The sequence below is a fragment of the Apis florea genome, unplaced genomic scaffold (genome assembly GCF_048593485.1).
Source record: "Apis florea isolate Af1SG1 unplaced genomic scaffold, ASM4859348v1 contig_26_pilon, whole genome shotgun sequence".
Taxonomy (NCBI): Eukaryota; Metazoa; Arthropoda; class Insecta; order Hymenoptera; family Apidae; genus Apis; species Apis florea.
In genome coordinates this window covers 278,524-301,189 of record NW_028256622.1, presented here as the reverse complement: position 1 = coordinate 301,189, position 22,666 = coordinate 278,524, and the positions used below count along the sequence as shown (strand labels likewise).

The window sequence follows — 22,666 nt, the reverse complement described above, 5'->3', positions numbered from 1 at the left end:
ATGGATTATTACGTGATTATTGTTACGGGAGAGAGATCAACCTCTTTCGCTCACGAATCACTTAATCCCGGAAAAAGAAATCATGGCTTTGCCAAGGGGGAGGAGGGAAAGATCGCCAAAATGCATATAATAATAAGTGCACGTTACAAAAAAGTGAGTTGTTGAATTTTCGAAGAACAATTTTTGTTTGTTGCCGTCGAGGCACAAAAAAATTTCTCCTTTGCAAACGATTTCCAAAATCTACCGAATTTGAAATATTCACCGTGTATTTATTTACTATATCCTTGTACGAAAGGAAGCCACGACCGAAAAGGTTAAATTATATCCGCGATTAAGCAAGCAATCGAGTCTTTCAATCTAAAAAATTTGGATCCAATCGCTTGTTTGCGGACGAAAACCGCGATCTAACGCGGATAATTAAATAAATTTCCCCACGTTTGGCAAAGGGCAATCGGGAGATCGGTGGAAAATTTTCAAAGGTTGCCAGCGACGACGCCTGGTTTGCCCGGCGTCTTCTGGTGATGTCTTAAAGCCCTCATTAGTGTAGCTCGTCACCTTGGATAGGTAAACCAAGGGGGCGAGGGAGAATTAGCCACGTCAATATTTGCGGTGCAATCAACCCGCTTCGACTCGTCGTCGTTCCCCGCGTGCTGGCCCTTCCTCGAGCCACTGATTGTAATCCACACTTCTCCGTGATCGGGTTGCGCGTTGTTGCTGTTGCCTTTTCTCATTTTCGTCCGTTCGAGACGACTGATGCTCGTCCGCGATAACCCGATACCACGCACACACGTACAGAGAGCCACGTTTCTCACGGTGGTCCAATCAGAGAGGAGGAGGACAGCCAGCTTTCTTGTTCTTGCGAAACGAGCGTTAAAACACGGCTAGTTAGCTTTGCCAAATGTTTACGCCTCGTCTCGATGTAATTTCCTCCCGGATTCCACGTTTACGAAACGGGAAGAATTTCGTTTGGAAAGATTTCAGATTCAATTAGGATCGAAGATGCGCGTATTTTAATTATCGTTGTCGCGCTTTGAGCAATTGAAATTGACTTTTTAACTCGATCTTGGTGGTGAAACGATGATGGCGATGGTGGTGGTGGCATAGCTGGAAGGCATTGCTCCGCAACTGATAAAACTTGCTCCCTTCGTTCGAATTACAAGTAATTTACACAAATTCCCGGTACAATATCACTTTAAAACTACTTCCTATATCACTATCAAAACTTGGCGCAATGTTTCAACCGAGAGATATCTTCAACTTGTGAAACTGCGGAAACTTTCACCGCAGATTACAACGATCCCCTGCAACGAAACGCCAAAGTTCAATACCAATTATCATAACGATCCTTCTCAAACCCATTACATCCGCTGTTCGACTTATTAAATCGAAAGCGATCGAAGGTTGTTCCTTTCCCTATATATATAAATTTGAACGAGTTTGTTAAAACATTCGTTGGCGCAAAATTATAGAGAAACAATTTCCACGATACTTTAAAACGTTCTTCTTCGTACAGATTCTTCTTCTTCTTCTTCTTCTTCTTCTTCTTCTATTTCGCGCGATTCGTCCCAGCAGAGATTGGGAGCGAAGCCGCAAGAAATCCCAGTCGTAGAAAATATCTCGAGCTTAACAGGGCGTAAAAGAGCCAACTCGATGGATAAAACTCGCCAACCTTAACCGGTTTGTATTTCTCTTAGCTGACAAATCTTGCCGCATTTGTCACCGATAAGAAAGGCGATCCGATGGCGGGGTTGGATGGAAGTAGAAAGGAATCGATGGAATTAACCTTTTTCCTGCAAGTTTGCTGCACGCTTTCCCATCGAGGAGGGGATACGAGTCGAAACGAAACGAGGATGAAACGAAGGAGAGCAGGTGGCTCAAGAGGGTTGTCTCCACCACTGTCACAGATCGAAAGAGTGTCCAGGTGCGAGCTCCTCTCCTCTCCCTGATGCTTTCGATCTTCTTCGTCAATGTTCCGTTGTAAAAGTTGACAAAAGGCTCGCTTTGGTTGGAAGGAATGGATTTCAACTGGATTTTCATCCTTGTTCCACGAAGATGGATTCTGGTTTTTGGAAGGAAAAATTGGCAGCACATTTTAATGAGAAAATAAAGAGCTCTCCTTGCTCTCGTTAATCGGGACAATTGATGGAAGCAGAGACCTGCAGTCGATAAGGATCGGTGAGAATGATGGGCGGGATCGGGTAAATAAAACAGGGTGTCTCCCGCCTCCGAATATCTACTTTCACCTCGATTCCAGCCTCGAACGCTTCTATTTCTTCTTCTTCTTCTCTTCCCTTGCTTCTCTTCCTCCTCCTCCTCTTCCTCGCTGTTTTTCGCTCCTCTTTCTCTCTCTCTCTCTCTATCCAGCTAGTGACGCATGGCCAGCATTTATAGCGCGAGATAGCGCCGCCGGTTCTCGACAGCGCCGGCAGATTTATCCTCCACGGTTATTGGAGTTATACAAAGGATTTTTCCAACTGATCCCATAAAGTATCTGTGCCTGATGCCCTATTATTTACGCAGCCAGTTCGGATGCCACCGTCTCACCGCCCCTCGCTTCAATTTTTCTCCAGTGGCGGGGATGTTTAAAGGTGATGCTTCGTTTCCGCGGAAGGAAACGATTCGCGTTTGTTACATGCGTTGCAGGCAGAGTTGGCGGCAGAGTTAATCACACCCACTTTGGAAAAAAAAAAAAAAAAAAAAAAGAAGATTAACCCAACGGTTGGAAATTTCGAGCGATTAAAGCTCGTTAAAATGCTCGAACAACGAATATTATATTCGTGTCACGGTTGATTTTGTATAACCTCGACGTTACACAATTGTCTCCCAATTATTATCATCGTTTCGAACGATAAATTATCGAAATAACCGAATTCAATTGAATTTTCCCCATCGCTGGTTCGACCAATCGCTGGTTTCGAGGCAAGTCTCGAAGGGGTTGCGATTGTTTTAATTTTTCGTTTTCAAGGAAAGGAGTTGAACGAAATTTTGGCCAAAAATTTGCCAGTTTTACCAGTTTTAACAATTTAAGTTTGACGACGATTTCTTCTTCTTCTTCTTCTTCTTCCGAATGAAAAATCTTTTCTCCATTTAATTTAAGATTTAATCCAATTTGAAGTATTGGTACGCCGCCGCTATTAAAGAGAAAGGATGCTGGGAGGAGGTGTATCCTTTTCATAAGGATATTCTTGCTTTATACATATGAATGGAGCGCAGATATATAAGTCCTTGTCTTTTGAAAGCATTTTTTCGTCGGATGATGAATAATGCACGGCGAAGAAAATCTCTATACATATACCGTAACGCAAAGAAAAACTTCTCTTTCTATTTTTACATTGACGGAAAATGTATTTCTTTTCTGTTCCTCCGTGGCTTCCGAGTGACATTCTCTTTGAAAATACAAAATATCACGCGAGCTTCTGTTCCTTCGGATCACTTATCACTGAGAAAGGTAAATGCTATATATACATACATACATATATATAGAAAAGTGTTTTCGCATTTATTCTTACGATATATTTATTCCAATCTGTTCCCCGCCAGAAAAATGATGCTATGATTTTTTTCTTTCGAGAACACGAATATTCTTTCTTTCTCTTTCCACGAAAAAACAAAAGAAAAGGAAAACGATTTTTCTACCATTTCTTAACGCGAGTTTCGTTAAACGATCGATCAATTTTTCTCTTCGTTTCTCGTCTCGCGCAAAGATGACGAGTGCAAAGACTTATGTAACGAGAGAGAGAGAAGCCCTTTTGTCCTCGATAATCGATTCTTGGGAGGGGGGGGGGGGGAGAAAAAAGGAAAACCCCGTAGTAGTACCAAGAAGCTGTTCTCAAGAGAAAACCCCTTGTTCCTTGGTTTCCAGGACGCGGAAGGTGACACACCCCTTCACGATGCGATCTCTAAGAAACGGGATGACATCTTGGCTCTGTTGTTGGACCACGCCGCAGACATCACCCTCACGAACAACGACGGATTCAACGCTCTGCACCACGCCGCTCTTCGTGGAAACCCAAGGTGAGTAGCTCCACGCTTTTGTCCGAGCGTATATCGCGTTCAATACCGCCTCTCTGTCTCTGTGGCGCGGAATATAACCGTCCGAGAGGCAGAGGAGGACGATGACAAAGGACTCGAGATCATCTCCTCCGACAATTAAGAACGGGAGAGTTATGTTCCTATATATATATATATATATACACTGATGGATCGACACGATTTTTAAACGGGTTGGTTTTAGACGGTATTTCGATCCACGGTGTCTATTTCGAAGGAATATTTCTTTTTCTTCGTCGTAAGACATCGATATCGAATACTCGAGTGATATTTTCGATCGAAGGATTCTTTCTTTGTTGTTGCAATGAATTCGCGGTTATAAACAGAGGATATTGTTGAAAAAGCAATTAATTTCGAATAAAGTTACTTAAAGAAATTACTTGTTAAAATAAACTTGAATAAGTAATTTGTTCGTAGGCATTATAAGTCGATCGTAAGTTTTTCGTATAACCTCGGCCATTAGTTATTATTTCCAATTGTATTATTCGACCGATAAATTATTATAAACTCGTGAAAGTAACTTTATTCGTATTCTTCTACTATTTATCGAGCTGTTTATCAAGTTTCTTTTATAAGTGGTGGATGTAGCGGTAGGTATAATTTTTCCTAGAATTTTGAATTTGAAGATAAGAAAAGGAAGGGATTGGAGCCGATGATTGACGATCGAAGACTTTTAAGAAGGATTTTTAAGATGTCGGATCGGCTTTGTTCGACGAATCACACGAAGGAACCACACCTGCACTCGTTTCTCGAAGTCTAATCGGGTCGGACATTCTCCACCAGGTTAATTTTAACCTAGATTCTCATCCCCTCCCTCCACTCTCCCTTCCACTGTTCAATTTCGCCTTTTACGAGATCCCTTACAAGATTCTTTGACATTTTACTTCTGCAAAGATTGTTACCACCGGATGGAGAACTGTTCGAATCGTTTTATACCTCTGTCAGAATAATTTTTACCTGCTCCTCTCCATTATTTTCTTATCCTATCGACAACGGTTGTTCGAAGAAAGGAAAAATCCTTCGTGTGCCATAATTTCGCGTCCTCTCTTTGCCTAATCAGAAAAGAAAAAGTTCTAAAAAAATTCCTCTAACGCGTTTATCCCTGCTTAATCGACCAGCACCTTCGTTTATTCGTTATCAAGCAATCGCGGATTTCCCTTTCCTTCTCTAAGTTCTTGCGATCGGGCATTGGAAAAAAACGCAGACACCTACGCGATCGCTTGGATACCTTTCGAGCCGTTGGTGTCACCGATTCGCCACCAGTTACGCTCGTCGAAATAACAGACGAGTCCCTGGCAGTTGAATGGAGGAAGGGAACGTGGCAGAAAACGGAACGATTATCGTGAACCACACTGGCTTTTTTTCCTGTTTCGATTCTGTTCCCCGCGTGGGAATTGCCCCGTTATTAACGAGAATTTTACAGAGGAAGGGAAAGAAAAATCCCCTTTTTTCCTTCCTAAATTGCCCGGCAATTTTTCCTAAATTAACAATAATTTTCTCTCTCACCTTTTTTTTTTTGGTTGCTTTCGTCACGATCGCTCTTTGCCGAGTAAGAGTTTGCAGATTTACGTCGATTCACGCATCGACATCCGCGTGGAAAAACGCACCAATTTCGACACACGTCAATCATATTTCTTCGTTGATTCGTTGATTGATCAGAGTTGGTTCGTTCAATTTCGAGAAGAAAAAGAGAGGGGGAAAAAAAGAAACAGACGTGTCTGGACACGTAGATAGTTAGGAAAAGTGTGGCTGCGAGATTGCTGGCATCCCCTATGTCTATGGCCTCCGGAGATTACCCGTCTTCGTTGCTTTTTTAAACCGGAGGGTGCTGATTACCGCGAAAAGATGTATGTGCCGCATCACCGACCGGAGCATGTATTTCAAAGGGAGCCTATTACCCTGTTTCTCCGCCCCCACTCTCTCTCTCTCTCTCCGTCTTTCTTTCTTCGTCGACGGCTTCGAAACGGATGGTGTAGGTGGTATGTTTGAAAATGGGGCGTGACGGGAAGCTGGGATCGGATTAGGGGATGATTTAGAATCGTTCGATCGTTGTTCCTTCCGAGAAATTGAACGATTTAGATCGGTGTTGAAATTCTTTCGAGATAAGTAAGAGAGATTTGCAAATTTTTTCCGCGAATCGATTCGATGAGCGGAAAAAATGGAATCGCGTTGATAATTTCGAATAAAGTTTGAAGCAACGAATTGTTTATTCGAGCAGGTGTCGAGATCGTTTTTCGCATGATCTCGCAGCCGAAAGTAACTTTATTCGTAATTCTTCGAATTTTTGCCGGATCGACGCGTGAAATGCCGAGATGTTAATTTGATTAATCTCAATTTGTTCGAGTTTGTAGTAATTCGTTACTACGAGGCTGTTGAAGAGTGTGGAGAAACAGGAGAGCGGCTGTGAGACATCCCCCGCGTGAAAAATGAAGGAGAGTTGAGAGAATGGAAGAATGGAAACCACTGTTGTAGATCGAAAAGCAGAGGGGAAACCACTTTCGAGAATAACATCGCTTATGAAACGGCTTGATAAATGACGCGCCGAGTTCTCTCTCTCTCTCTCGATAGTCGGCCCCCATGAATTGATGGAAAGTCAGGGCTGTGGAACGATCAAGATTTCGGCGGAAGGTCGTGATCGCGGCCCACGATTCGTCACGGCGAATGGATGACGAAGTGCTTGCCTTGAAACTAATTCACGAGGCGAGGCAAGTAAGTGCTCCGAGCTAACCAACTTTTCACCCGTGTCGACGATTCCCAATTTTCCTTAACCCCTTCCCGTATTATATGTCGCGAGCCTGACGAAGATTTCGGCCCAAACACGAATACGCGCCTAAACATCGCAATGAATTTTTTCACTCGATATTTAATTTTTACGCCACGAGAAAACCACGATTCTTATAATCCACGTTGCAAAGTGTCCGGATTTGGTTAAAACGATACGGGAAGGGGTTAATTCCTCTCCTCTTTTTTTAAGACGATCCCTTTTCTTCTCGAGAAGATCGATTCGCAGCCAAGTGGAGGAGGAGGAGGAGGCCAAGTTGTAAATAAGATAATCGTGGTGGAAGAGGACAACAGGTCAAACGGCAAGTATTGAGCGCGTGCGGTTAAATAATCGCGAAATTTCGTTGGTATTCGCGATAAAAGCAGTCAGGATTCTATCCACCTCTTCCTTTCCTCCACGGTGTCTCTTTTCCACGGCGAAGGAGCTGAGCGCTGTGTTGCAGGGAGCTCTGAAGCCGAACGAACGGACGTCCGGAGACGTAATTTCCTGCCCTACCCTGCCCCTCCCTTCTTCCGCTCGCTTCTCTTTCTCCGCCGCTTTGTAAGCCGCCCTCTCTCCGCCGACGAAACTTTGCCTCGTTCCCTTCCCTCGAATTAAGGTCGAACGATGACCGGCTTGTGTGTAACGCGGCCACGATGTGCTCCATAAGCGGAGCTTTGCCAAGATTAGGATTCGCGCTCGGTGAAATTGTCGAAAGTTTCCTCCTCCTCCCCCTCGTGTGTCGTGAAAGTAGCCGGAATAGAATAGGAAGCTTGTTATTGGATAGAAATGGAATTGTTGGTTAGGATGGTATAGAATGGTTGGCCTACAAGTGTGATTAAATTTGCCAATCGTCTGTTCGTCGAGGCCGCGTTCATTTTCGCGTCCACGAACGCTTGTTTCTCTTGTGATACGAAACGATTCGAGAAGGAGAGGAATCGAAAGGAAAGGTTTCTTTTTTCTCTCGAAGTCTCGTAGGGAAGGGAAGAGCGTGGCGCGATGATCTTCTTCCTCGAAATCTCCTCGAATCGGCGAGAGCGATTACGTGGGTTTTGCGCGGACGTCATCCTCGGGGGATTATTCGCACGAATTGACATATGCGTCCATGATCACGATAACGATCCACCTCGATTCCGACCAACGTTTCCCTGTTTCCCTGCTGTTAAAGTATATGGATATCGGGGGAGGGGTTAATAACGCTTTGTAACGGGAGAAGTAACGAAACGATCAGCTGGGTGCATAGCTATTAGGCGCGCGTAAAGGCCGTGGAAATTACCCGGTTTACGCGTTCTCTTTGTCACGCTGTGCTCCCGTTACTCGACCGTGATGCCGCGATTATTATATGCCCACCTACTGCGGATATATAAACACGAATCGCATTGTAAATTCCATCCTTGCCCGCCTAAGCCTCCTCTCTCTCCCTCCGTTCGATATTATACCAGGCATCTGGATAGTTAGTTGCGCCGTGCAACGAACGGGGGGGGGGGAGGAGGAATTGATCAACTCTTTGGTGAGTGAGTTCGATGAGGAGGAATTAAATAAAAACGCGACGGCCAATCTCCTGTTTATCGGTTAATTTTAGGAAGAAGCGTAATTCAGTGGCGATTTTTATTAAGAATTGCTATTCGAATTTTTGATTTAACTGATTTTTTAGTCTCTGGATGGGAAGGGAGGGGAAGAACCACTCTTTATGAGGGTACATTTATGAGGGATAAGCGAAATGTATTGGCGATTGTTTATTAAGAATTGCTATTCGAATTTTTGATTTAATTGATTTTCTAGTCTTTGGATAGTTGCGCCGTGCAACGAATGGGGAAGGGAAGAATCACAAAAATTTAAGAGGTAAATTTTAGGAATAAGCATAACGTAGCGGGGATTTTTTTTATTAAGAATTGCCATTTGATCTTTGAATTTTTGATTTATCATGGGACGCAATACTAATTTTGTAAGTGTCAGGGATTTTTGTCGTTCGATCAACAAGCGAAACTTGAAAATTTTTAATTTAACGATCACAGCGTATAATGCGTTTGTAAATTCTAATTTTCTAATCTAGATCACTCTTTATGAGTTCGATGAGGGAGCTATTAACACGACAACCAAGTCCCCCTTTATCGATAAATTTTACAAGTAAGCAAAATGTATTGGGGATTTTTTTCTTATTACGAATTGCCATTCGGTTCTTTGAATTTATCGCGTGAGACGCGATATTAATTTCGTAAGTATGTAAATTTATGAGGGATCTTTGCGATTCGATGAGCAAGCGAAACTGGAAAATTTTCGATTTCCGTTAATATAACGATCGCAGCAATATGTGTATAAATTCCAATTTTCTAATTCATGGATTTATCAATACACTGCACGCTAATTTTGCGAGCAGTGCGTTTCGATTGTTATTTCGTGGCATTAATTTTACTTTACACGTTTAATTTAACGATAACACCGTTGTAACAATAATAATGTTAGACAAACTGGAAACCAATTATTATCGTGGAAGTGGTATCGCGTTATAATATAATAATAACATTGCAATAATAACGTCGTGGAGAACAATTTCGGTCGGCGCGGGCCAAAATTTCCGCAAAATTGAAATCCGATCTTTATCGAACGTAAAAAAAACGTTATACTCTTTTTTCCAAATTTTTTCCCCCCTTCTCGCCCACTCCATTGTCCATCAACGTTCACACAGTGAGAAATTTACCCGTAATCGTTGTATCGCGAAATTCGTGAAATTATTCGCCTGTTCATCCCGCGAGAGGGCGGGGGAGTGCAAAGGAAATTGTCCCCTTCCACCGTCCGCACGGCGAAGGGACGTCGATTTATGCTCGGCTAAATTCGATTAAACCCGCTTTCGAGCACTTTGAGGTGATTTAAGGGTGGCACGATGGCGCTCACGAAACCAGCGCACCGTGGAAGACGACGGTGGACGCGTGCGGTTTCTCGCGGAATATACGAGTGGCGAGATGTCCTCTCCGCGAAAACTAATTCCAACTTGCGCCAAACTTGACATCGTGCGGTAGTACGCCATCTCCACATCCCTCTATCGCTCCCTCTGCCCTATCCATACGAATAGACACGTGTCGAAAAATTCTTACCTAAACAGATCGAACTCGCTTCCGGCTGATCATCGTTCGATAATTTTCATTCCCCCTCTCTTTAATCGTGATCTCTCCGCTCAAGAGGAGTTGGAGAGGGATCGGCGGCTGTCGTGGCTCAACTCGCAGAGTTTGTTTAGTTGGGCGACCCGCTTAATCGTTTGACGCGAATTATAATTAATGGGCGTGCAAAGCGAGGAGGACGGAGCTCGCGGGCAACGGCGACGTGGAGGTGGACACACGATCCCATCCGCGGACTCGCGCCGAGTTTCCAGCCCACTTTTGCCTCGCGCGGCTTAATTACGTTCCAGCCGCGGCGAGGATCCCGCTTTGATCTCGCCGGTCTGATTGTGACAGCCCGAACAGAGGCGGGCGGGAAGATTTGCGGCACGTTTGTTTTGTTTCGTTGGAACCACGGTCACGCGTGTGCCGAGATCCGGAGACGGGTTTCCACCAGACGTGATTAAAATTTCGTGTTTCGGACGTGTCGCCCCGGCTGATTCGACCAGACCCATCGTCCTTTGCAACGTTTCACCACGCTGAGACTAACGGAAATGGAACTCGTTCCCGTCATCTCCTCCTAAGACGTCGCTCTCCTCTCCAACCTGCGAAGTTTTCAATGCGATTTGTAATCGGAGAGAAGATTCGTAATAAAATAATGCATCGTTTCGATTTTTACTTTCGAGAGAAAGTAATTACAGAGAGAGAGAGAGAGAGATGGAACTCGTTCCCGTCATCTCCTTCTAAGACGTCGCTCTTCAACCTGCGAAGTTTTCAATGCGATTTGTAATCGGAGAGGAGATTCGTAATAAAATAATGCATCGTTTCGATTTTTATTTTCGAGAGAAAGTAATTACAGAGAGAGAGAGAGAGATGGAACTCGTTCCCGTCATCTCCTTCTAAGATGTCGCTCTTCAACCTGCGAAGTTTTCAATACGATTTATAATCGAAGAGGAGATTCGTAAAATAATGCATCGTTTCGATTTTTACTTTCGAGAGAAAGTAATTACAGAGAGAGAGAGAGAGAGAGAGAGAGATGGAACTCGTTCCCGTCATCTCCTTCTAAGATGTCGCTCTTCAACCTGCGAAGTTTTCAATGCGATTTATAATCGAAGAGGAGATTCGTAAAATAATGCATCGTTTCGATTTTTACTTTCGAGAGAAAGTAATTACAGAGAGAGAGAGAGAGAGAGAGATGGAACTCGTTCCCGTCATCTCCTCCTAAGACGTCGCTCTTCAACCTGCGAAGTTTTCAATGCGATTTGTAATCGAAGAGGAGATTCGTAATAAAATAATGCATCGTTTCGATTTTTACTTTCGAGAGAAAGTAATTACAGAGAGAGAGAGAGAGAGAGAGAGATGGAACTCGTTCCCGTCATCTCCTTCTAAGATGTCGCTCTTCAACCTGCGAAGTTTTCAATGCGATTTATAATCGAAGAGGAGATTAAAATAATGCATCGTTTCGATTTTTACTTTCGAGAGAAAGTAATTACAGAGAGAGAGAGAGAGAGAGAGAGATGGAACTCGTTCTCGTCATCTCTTCCTAAGACATTGCTCTCCTCTCCAACCTGCGAATTTTTCAATGTGATTTGTAATGGAAGAGGAGATTCGTAATTTAACGTAAAATAATGTATCGTTTCGATTTTTAGTTTCGAGAGAAAGTAATTACAGAGAGAGAGAGAGGGAGGGAAGGAGATGTAAGGATGGTAAGTGGTTAAAAGTATATCCCGCAGGGGGAATGGACGGTTTATGGGAGCTGCAGATCCGTATCCGGTCTCGCGATTCCCCCGGGGTGATAACGGGTATGAACGGGCGCCCCGGCCATTTTACCGAATAATAACAGAAGCAGCAGGTGCCTCGATTACGATAACGACGAGGCATCGTTATCAAGCGTGTCTTATTAATGATAACAATAATCGGTCTACAAAACCCTAACACAAGTTACGGGTAATAATTTACTATCTCTCCTCTCCGTTGGAGTTCGAATCCATTTTCGATTCGATATTCGAGCGAAACGAAACCGATAAAAGTAATATAATCCAGATAATTATTACCAGATAATTTTACTATTACAAATCGTCCTACGATTAAACTCGGGCTGGAGGAAACGGATTTCCTTCCCGATCTTTCTTCGCGAAGAGATAAATGAATAAATAAATAAAGAGATGGGACGAGAACCGAGAGTATTCGCAACAACGGCGGCCAGAATAACTTGGCGACAAATTTTTTTCCCGTATCCTCCCGTCTCCGCTTAAAAATTCCTCGCGACGACTTTCAGACCCCGATTGGTATTCCCCGCGAACGCGAGAACATTCTCGCGGTGGAGAGAAAAAAGAGGAATTGGAATAATCGAAGAAAGGAAGGGGAGGGTGGGGGGAGAGGGGACGAGAAATAGGGACGGAGAGGAGGAATTGGCAGATAAGCGCGAGCATTTCGTTCGAGTTAACGCCCGTAAACTTGGGGAATAGTTGTCGGGATAATTAGCCCCGACTCTTTCACGGGAAGGCCGCGAGAGACACGGAAGGAAGAAGGGTTGTGTCGGGCAGGCTAGTAGCTAGAGACGATTGCGGGGAGGGGATGGGACGAGCATTGAAATAGCTCGTCGGTATCCCGTGATCCGTTTAATTCCGGGCGAAGATCCAATTACTTTCAATAGTTTGTTAATTTCGTTCGACTACTTTGCCGCCGTTAAATGATTATTACGGAACGAAGTGAGAAGGAGAGGAGAGGGAGGGGATGGAAAGATGGCGCGCGTTAAGCTTCCGTTCCACTTTCTTTTCGTCTCGACGCGATCGGAAAAGATGAAGAACGCGTGTTGCGTTAAACGCAGTATGCCGCAGTATATTTAATTTATCGCTTCTTCGATCGAGTGGAAATAATTTCGTCGCTTAAATAATAATTGCACGATCGACTCGTGAACGAGAAATCCACCGAAGAAGAAGAAGAAGAAGAAGAAGAAGAAAGTATACCTCTTCGTTTTCGATCTTTCTCTCTTTTACGGATTGTATCTACATCGAGTTGTCCTGAAATAGTCCTCTTCTTTTCTTCCTTTAAATTTTCTTTCTTCATTCGCGATAATGAAATAATAAAAATTGCACGAACGATCGATTCGAGAAATCCACCAAAGAAGAAAAATAAGAGGAAGAGGGAGAAGAAAGTGTTCCTCTTCGTTTCCATCTCTTCCCCTTTCACGGATTATCCGTCTACATCGAGTTGTCTTTATAAATAGCCTCTGCCTCGATCTTTCCTTCCTTTAGATATTCGCGATAATGAAACAATAATTGCACGAACGATCGATTCGCGAGCGAGAAATCTACCAAAGAAGAAGAAAAAACTACCTCTTCGCTTTTTTATCTCTCTGCCTTTCACGGATTATATCTACATCGACTTGTCCTCGAATAGCCTCTGCCTCGATCTCTTCTTCCTTTAAATTTTCTTTCTTCATTCGCGATAATGGGATAATAATTGCACGAACGATCGATTCGCGGATCCACCGCGAGAAATCCACCGCGAGGAAGGAAAAGAAGTGGAAAAAGAAGAGGAAGAAGAAAAAAGTATCCCTCTTCGTTTTCGTTTCCCCCTTTCGCGACATCTAAGCACCCCTCGGCAAAGATTACGCGCGTGCACGTGCACGCGGAAGACCGAGACACGGGATAAACTCGCGCCATTATATCTATATCGAGTTATAATAGCCCTCGTGTTAAATCGCACGAGAGGCAAATCGCTCGGAACTAACGTCGAGTTAACGTCCCCATTCCCCTCTCCCCCCTCTCTCTCTCTCTCTTCCTCTCCATTCTCTCGTTATCCAACACGTTCTATCCTACGCATATACACACAGTGCTTCTTCCACACGCACATACACAGAGACACGTACATACACACGCAGAAGTTGCTTTAGGAGAGCTACATCGCTACCCTTAGGACATAACGGTAGCTCACTTTCGTTAGGAATTATGCATTCAACCGGCGTCACCAACTTTTTTTCGCCTCTCTTTTTGTCCCCCTTTGTGCTATTAATTGGGAACGCTTGGGAGACGGCCGTCTGATCTTTCTGATTCGATGCAGGAGACCTCTCTCTCTCTCTCTCTCTCTCTCTCTCTCTCTCTTCTTTTGCAAGACCTCGACATTATTTTTACGAGGGGGAGGGAGGGAGGGAGGGAGGGGCGCGCGTTTAACGGATACCATCTTTATTTAGCTTCGATTGTTCTATCAAAACGTTGTTCGTGTACGTATTGTCCGCGGCCCGTGTGGAAATTGCAAGGGAGTCGGAATTATTTCGTAATTTCCACTCCAGCTCTTTCCAGGTTTTGCGGCTTTTCCTCTCCCCCCACTAGCTCGCGAAATTATGTTCCTTTGTCTCCTCCAAGTCTTTGTCTCCGCGCGATATCTTGCCGCGATATATATATATATATATATATATATATATATATATATATATAGAGTTGTTGGTTCGAACGTATTTTTGGAAAACGTATCGAGACGATTTGTTCCGAGACAAACGTGATTTCTCGTCGTTGTTGAAATCGAAATTTTCATCGGACACACATTGTTTCTCACAGCCCAGAGTGTAATTAATTCGTTACGAAATTTCACGTAGGAAACTTCTTTGCCATCTTTTTTTCTTTTTTTCATTTTTTTGTACAAGAGATTTTCACGTTATTCAACGGCGACAAAATTATTCGTTCTCTCTCTCTCTCTCTCTTGTTAATTCCATCCGTGCATCATCCACTTATTCGCAACATATTTCCGTTGCAATTTCGATTCCAGGTTGTGAGAAAATAACGAATAACGAGTGAGTACGAACGAGGCAGGAATGCTGTTAACTGAACGAAATTTCAAAATATCTGGAAGAATGCAGAGGATAGAATTTCGAGGTGGACAAGAAACGGAACGTCAAATTAATAACGCATAAGTTGTTATTTATGGAAGGAGGGAAAAAGAAAGAAGAAAAAGGAGGCGTATTATCGTATAGAAACCGTTAATAACGGTCGTTTGAAATCGGTCGAATCGTGATCTCTCTTTCATCTTGTCGAGCCTTCTCGAGAGGAGGCAAATCCAAAGAAGTTCTCCTCCCCTTTGAGGAGATGTACGCAGAGTTCCGGATTCGGGTTATGAAGATAAGGGAAGATAAGTAGAATTTATGAAGGAACGGCGGCGCATAAAGCGAGAAGCCACTTTATCGCAGTTTGTTACGCCCGTATTAATTTTCCGTAACCCTTTAAACCCTTTGCTCCGACCAATTCGTTACCATTTTTCGTTCATCTATTCTTCTCGATGTTTCCTGACTCCTTGTCCTATTCGCGAACCTTTACCCTCCTCCTCTTCCCGTTAATTTCAATTGAAAATCGAACGGAAAATTTTCTCTATAATTTGTCCTCTCCGTGCGAGTATTTTGATACAGATTAAACATTCTTTCTCGCATTCCCGAGGAATTCCCCTCGTTCCAATTTTAAATTGCTTCCCCCAGTGTCTGATATCAATTGGAATCGTCGTTGGGACTCGACTTCCGGGAAATTTATCGACGTCAGGTTTTCCAACGGTTCGCCGAACCGGAAGCTTTTCGTTCGACGAGAAGAGACAGAGAGCAATCTCTTTTTTAAACGAATTTACAGCGTTGTCGCGAAACGTTATTAAAAGTTTTCTAGAATGATACGCGCGAAGATACATTGAGAAAATTTTCTAAAATAATGGTTCGCTGAATCGAGAGGTTCTCTTTCGAGAGAAGAGAGAGAGAGAGAGAGAGAGAGAGAGAGAGAGAGAGAGCAATTTCTCTTTTATTACTTTTAAATGAATATTTATAGCGTTGTCACGTACGCTATTAGAAATATAGAACGGAATGATAGAATTCACACGATAAGATGACGATTGGATTGCTTGTTATTGCTCGTAGAAATGGAACGTGTTACGTTCTACGTAACATTGTTTCCACTATTTTCCATTATTACACGAATATCATAATACATTTAATTCAATCGCGCGAACGTGCGCATTACGAGAATTTCTTTACGAGGGAATCGGTTTTCTTATGCGCAAAAGACGTGTATTCAGATACGTTTTATTTTATCTCAAAGAGATACTCTCTTCGCGTATGCGTGTTCATTTCCCCTCGATATTCGCTGCGCGTTAATTCTCTCGCTCACTCTCCATCCCCTCCCCCCAAAAAAGAAAAGCAACCACGCCTAAGCATCGTCAACGACATCCACTCCGCACGACACGAGAATCCAAACCTCGAATCGCGAGTCAAAGCGTAGGTATTCCACTCGAACCAATCCCTCCAGGCATTCCCCCGTTCGCTCCAAGCTAATTCCTCCCCCGTACGATTCTTCCTCCTCCCTCTTCCCTTTCAACCTCGATCCATAATCGAAAAGAGAGGCAGCCGCCCGGCTCGAGGAATAGCCGAGAAATTCGCCGCGAAACGATTCACGGGCCGAGAAAACATTCGACTAGGGGAGGATTAAACGACCCCCTCGTAAATTGCGCCAAAGAATTCGATATTAACGACAGACACGGGACGGGAATAGCTTATAAGTAGCTAAGGATTATTAGCTACTACGAGCGACTATAATCGCTCTGCACTGATATACTACAAGATGATATACTATAAGATGACAAGAACAATAAGATACAGGCAAATATAGTCGCTCTGAATAAGATTTCAGTGAAATACTACAGGCGACTATAGTCACTCTGAATAAGATGTCAGTGAAATACTACTGGCGACTATAGTCGCTCTGAATAAGATGTCAGTGAAATACTATTGGCGACTATAGTCACTCTGAATAAGATATCAGTGAAATACTACTGGCGACTATAGTCGCTCTGAATAAGATTTCATTGATACACTACAGGCGACTATAATCGCTCTGCATAAGATGTCAGTGAAATACTACTGGCGACTATAGTCGCTCTGCATAAGATGTCAGTGAAATACTATGGGCGTTTATAGTCACTCTATATAAGATGATGCCACTGAGGTATTACAGGCGACTATAATCGCTCTGCATAAGATGTCAGTGAAATACTATGGGCGACTATAGTCACTCTATATAAGATGATGCCACTGAGATACTACAGGCGACTATAATCGCTCTGCATAAGATGTCAGTGAAATACTACGAGCGACTATAGTCACTCTGCATAAGAGGTCAGTGAAATACTATGGGCGACTATAGTCACTTTATATAATACTTTCTAATTATTAATATAGAATAGTTTCTACCGATTTCTATCACGAAGATATATATATCATCCTATTGTACAAAATCGTATAGAATCAACCTCGACTTTCCCACTCAATTAATCCCATAGAATCGAGCTCGGCTCATCTATCAAGGAGAATTCAGAAAAACTTGCTTCACTCGGCGGAAAAAAACTTCTTCCGTTCCGTTCCCCTCGATTCGAGCAAAATCATCCAAAGGCAAAGTTATAAGGCGCACGTAATAATAACCAAAGGAAAAAGGTTCAAATTTCATCGATCGAATCGATCGATCATTCACCGGGATCCTTTCGATGGATCGTTAAGAAGGATCCGTCCTTCCGCGCACGATTCGCTCGAATAGATGAAGGTTTATCGCCGAGGGAAGAAAGAAAGAAAGGAGGCCGAGAGAGAGAAGGGATTATTGAAATTTTCATTATCGTCGACCGACCAAGTCGATCGCGATATGAAGAAATATCGGGGACACGTGGCGGGCCCGGGGCTGTACTCCAAGTGTGTGGATACATTCGACTTTGCGCCTCCTCGTCACAATTTTCCTCGGATCACGTCGGTAAGAAGTGACGTCAGCGTTTATCAAATCTTTCAAAGCGGCGGAGGAGGAGTGGAGGGTAGTGGGTGGGATTGGTTCGTTTCCGGGTCGTCGGATCGCTAAGCCGAATTTCAACCCCGCATCCCCTTTATCCCCTTTGGTTTTTCCCGTCCGCTCTTTTTCTCCCTCTCTTCCCTTCTCCCCTCCCTCCCTTCCACGGAAATTGGATAGTTGCTTCCAATTCCGCGCGGGAACCGCGAGGAGGAAGCGGGCCAGCGAATTCCTTTGTTTCTTCCACTTTGTCTTCGTCGAACCCTGTCGAAACTTTCCGCGCCCTTCCGAACAACACTCCTCCTTCCGATCCTAGTGGATGGAATCGCAACGTGGATCGAATATTGCTCTTGCTTTTGTTCCCTTTCTTTCTTTCTTCCTTTTTTTTTTTATCGGTTCGATGGATGGACGAACGGACACGGGTCGCCTGTGACGCGACGCAGAGAGAGCATTCGTTTATAACGCGTTTCAGCTTCGTTAGATCGCGTTTTGAAAACCTCGTATCGAGGTTGATTGATCGCCTCGCGATATAAAGGATGGATCGGTGAAGCTAATGGCCCCCGATTGTTCGCGCTTTCGGTTATCGCGAGAGGGAAAGTAATCTGGATCGGTTATTTTTACGCGTTATCTTTTTTTTTTTTTTTTTTCTTTCCTCTTTTTGACTTTGCACGGCCGGGCGAGATTTTTTTTATAGATTTACGGGATTATTGTTGCTCGAATCGAATAATCCGCTTCCGTAAACAGAGAGAGAAGAGAATAAAACGAAAATAAATTTCCTTCCCTCGGTTGGAGGGCAGGATATTTTTCCGTTCGCGCGAGACACGATCGAGATTCGATCGGTGGAAATCCACCCACCCTCCTGTTCCATTAATTCGACCACGTCGCGCAGGGCAGACTTCAAAGCCGCGATAAATTCCCCTTTCGGGTCAGGCATCGCGGCCAATTCCCTGCTTTCCCCCGTGGAAGAAGAAGGTCGATTCGGCAACGGTTCCACGTACGCGCGCCGCCATATTTCACTCTTTCCCTCCACTTGCCTGGCTGCAAGCGAGTGATTCCACGCTTAAAATTCCGCGCCCGCCCGTCTAATTAGTTTAACTCGGTTTCGGGGAATTTATTAAGAAACGAGGAGGCCCGAGTATTGAGACGTGGAGTATTGCTGCCCTCTCGAGAGGAGGGAGTGGCCGAGTAAGTGGCCGTTGAGGGGGGGTGAGCGAAAACCGAATTCGAACGTTTGTTCGAGGCAGCGATTTTTAAAGAGTTTGAAAAACTTTTGCCCTTCGAGTTTTTCGAATCGGAATCGCTGGATTATCCTTGGATTCCAGATTACAATGGAGAAACGTTCGTTTCGTTTGGTATTTCCTTCTAGAGAATCACAGCGAAGAAAAAGATGGTACACGATTTTTGGTGTTTTTCAAGTTGGATGAAGATTGTGGATAAAACGAACGAGAAAAAGAGGGGTAAATTATTTTTATGAAAATTTGATCACGGACGAGCAAGAGAATTAAATCTTCTCGTGTTCGGGTCGCCGTGAATTTCTGTTTTAATATCGATACGGAACCGTGTCCCACGGGAACGGTGATCGAGATCATTTACTATGGTAATATTACTATGGCAATATTGCCGCAGGAATATTAGTTCACCGGCGATTTATTGTCGGGCACGTGGAAAAGGCAATATCAAGGAGAGCAAGTTCCTCCAAGGGAGGAGCCATCTTTGGAATAACACACTGGAGGAGTCGTCCTCGCCCATTTTCCACCAACACTTGAATTATCAGAGTTATCGTTCCCGACTCAACGTTGACCGGAATAGTTGCCTTTATTAAAGTTAACGTCAGCGGTAACGCGATTTACGATCGGGAGATGCGGTAAATACGATATTGGCGAGACGCGCGATGAATTCGAATAATGGAATGATTTCTCCGCTTGCACGATCATTGATCACCAAATTTATTCTTGCCTGCCCAAGTTACTCTCCGTCAGATACACGATTGGTATTTCGTTCGTCACTCGGGCTGTTAAACGGGCTGTAAAATTAGATCGATTAGAATTTCGAACGATGAAAAGCTCGAATTGTAATAAACTTTCGTCCATTTCGTTGCCTGTGTACATATATTTCTTTACTTGACGAAACTGATTTCGTTTATTCCGCTCGGCGATGGGTAAAATTACTTGACGAATAATAAACTTGCTTAAGTTTCTTCGGATCATTTATCCGAATTTAACCTAATTTATCCGTTCAAAATGATGTAATCGCGAATAAATAATTGGGCGAGGTTGCACGAAAAGCGGATCAACTATAATATCTCGAGCGAATAAATGTTGTTCGAGCGGTGATTTCAATAAGCGGTGATGGGGAAAATTGAATAGTTGAACTCGCGAATAAAGTTACTTTAATTTAATTTATCGTAACAAAACGTAAAATAACAGTCGCAAAATAATTGTAACGTCGAACGGCCGAGATTACACGAGAAGCGGATCAATCGTAATAAACGTTATTTTAATAAAACCAATTTACTTAAAGTAACGTTATTCCAAATTTGTAATCACACAAGTCTGAATTCTTTCGCCTATAACTTACTCAACCGTTTCATTTCACCAGATTAATTTACTTACGCTACTTCGCTCCAACTTATCCAGTCATTTATGACCGTTTCATTGTCACCAGACTAATTTACTTTATTCGAAATTTTTAATCACTTCTTCAAGTAGTAGTATGGATTAATGCCCAATATCTGAATTCTCTCCCTTTGTCATCCACCACATTTTCTCCTTTCCTACAACTTACTCAGCCACTTATGACCGTTTCATTCCGACCTCGTCCTTCTTCTTCCTCCTCGAGATTAAGTCGAGGACGGCGATTGCGGCACGCGTTCCACGCTGATAACGTAATTGCGCAAGAGGGGGGGAGGCATCGCTTCTCGACTCTCTGAGAACGGATCGGTTTGCCGAGAAAACGCGTTCCACTCTTCAAGTATCCGGTTAAATCCTCGTGATCTTAAATTTAAGTGCTCCGCCACTGGGAGTTGTTAAGCCCCGCGCTTTATAGGATAGCGGCACCGGTGAGATCGTCGTTTATCGTACGTAGCCGGAAGTGAGGGAGGGGAGGGGCCTATGCACGGGCGAAGAAGAACAGGCGAGGTGGTGTAATCCGGCGAAAATACGGCCGCCGCTGCAATTTCCCGATCTCTGCCCCGCGCTAATGCTCAAAGAATCGCGTCGAGCCATCCTCCTTTCCTTTTTCCCCTGCTCGCAGTTAGATCGAGGAGGAAACGATTGTTTACGCCGATCTTTATATTCGAAAACGATTTATCTTGGAGAGAGCAAAGGGATACTTTGACTAATCTCTCTGAAAATTCTGCATTCTTGATACGGAAGTCTTCGTACTGGTGTTCGACTTTACGAATCCTTCCTTGCGGGGATAAGAGGAAGGTTTATTTGGAAAGAAATTGTTATGTGCTTCGATTCGCAGATTCGAATTATTCGAACTCGTTCTTACAATCGTCGATGGCTCGAAAGATCACGTTTGAAACAATCGGATGGCTGATGTTAATTTATAAAAATATTCGAAATAATCTACACCAGTGATTCTCACTGTCAGACACAGTGGCAATTGAAATGAAAATTATTTGTTTCTTTTACATTTCTTTCTATCGATCGACGCTACATTCGGTCCAAATGTTCATTCGATCATTGAACCAAAGTGGTGGTAATATAATTTTATAACAGAATAATGTAACTTACTTTTCCGAATTTCTTTCATGTATAAAATTAACTTCTTCCTAAAAGAAATCCTAACCACGGGCCTCACCCTTGCGAATATCGATCAGTAAACCTTTTAATAATAAAATTCTTTTAATAACATCTTATGCAACGAGGGAAAGATGGAGAGATCTCGAGACCGAGGCAACGAATAACAATTCCTCCGAATTTCTTCGGATCGATCCTTGATCGGCGCGAAAGCAAGAATCTTGGAATCTCCGCTGTCGAGAGTCGAGTGGAATAAAAGGCTAAAAAGAGGAAAGAAAAAAAAAACCCCTGAGAGGGGCGAGCGCGTTCTTCTCGCCCTTCATTATCGCTTGGAGGGTGGAAATGGCGCGAAATGCAAAATGGGGCGTTTTATCAAAAGCGAAATTTCGGGGGTGGGGAACTGAAATTTGTCCAACGTGGCGGAAGCCCCGGATTACCGGCCCGGGATACTTCCGCCCTCCCCTCTCACCTCCCCATCCCGAAAAAGGGTAACAAAGTGTTAAAGTTTTAATCCGGGGAGGGGCGGTGGGGGATCGAGCAACTGCGGGGCCTGGTTGAGGTTGGTCGAGGTGGTGGGGCGAGGAAAGAAGAAGGATCGTCGAAGGCGCGAGTAAGACGAGGGCGGCGGAGGAGGAGGATAGGAAAGTCTTTTGTAATCGCAGTTCTCTACTTTTTCCAAGAGTGTGTCGAGGGGAGGGGGTTGTGTTGGGAAGGCTGAGCGAGGTGAGTCTAGATTCCGACTGGATGGGGGGAGGGTAGGGAGGATGGAGCGACGAGAGGAAGCCAAGGAGCACGAGAAGGGGGAAGGGTGGCGGTGATGGCGAATGGGCGAGGGGCGAGGATCGGCCGGGGGAGGGAAAGCCCGGTAATGGTAAGGGTGGATGGGTTGGTGCGAGGGTGTGCTTGAACAGGGATTTACGGAATTTATCACTTGAATTCCCTGTAAAGGATTAACAGACATTCCCTCGTTCTACTCTCTACCCCCTCCCACAGCCTGGTGGCGGAGACGCACAGGGTGCACTGGGTTACGTGCAAGCTACTTGGGACGATGGCGCCGCCTGGCGGATCCGCAACCCCCTCTCTCTCTCTCTCTGTCTTTCTTACACAGTGTACGTACTCGCACACCCCTTTGATATAACAACCCCTTCCGTACAAAACGCGGAATTGTTTTTTCAAGGGTTGATTTAATCCCACCCTCCTTCGCGGTTCTTTTTTTTCCAA

At 44.0% G+C, this 22,666-nt stretch overlaps 1 protein-coding gene across 2 annotated transcripts in view; it reads left to right on the top strand.

Annotated features, from left to right (window-relative positions):
- LOC100863713 (mind bomb 1) overlaps window positions 1-22,666 on the top strand; it is a 335,118-nt gene that overhangs the window by 46,454 nt on the left and 265,998 nt on the right. For both annotated transcript variants that reach the window (XM_086907118.1, XM_086907119.1), the window contains exon 9: window positions 3,863-4,014. In XM_086907118.1, the coding sequence (XP_086763244.1) occupies window positions 3,863-4,014 (152 nt within the window). The remainder of the gene's footprint in view (window positions 1-3,862; window positions 4,015-22,666) is intronic.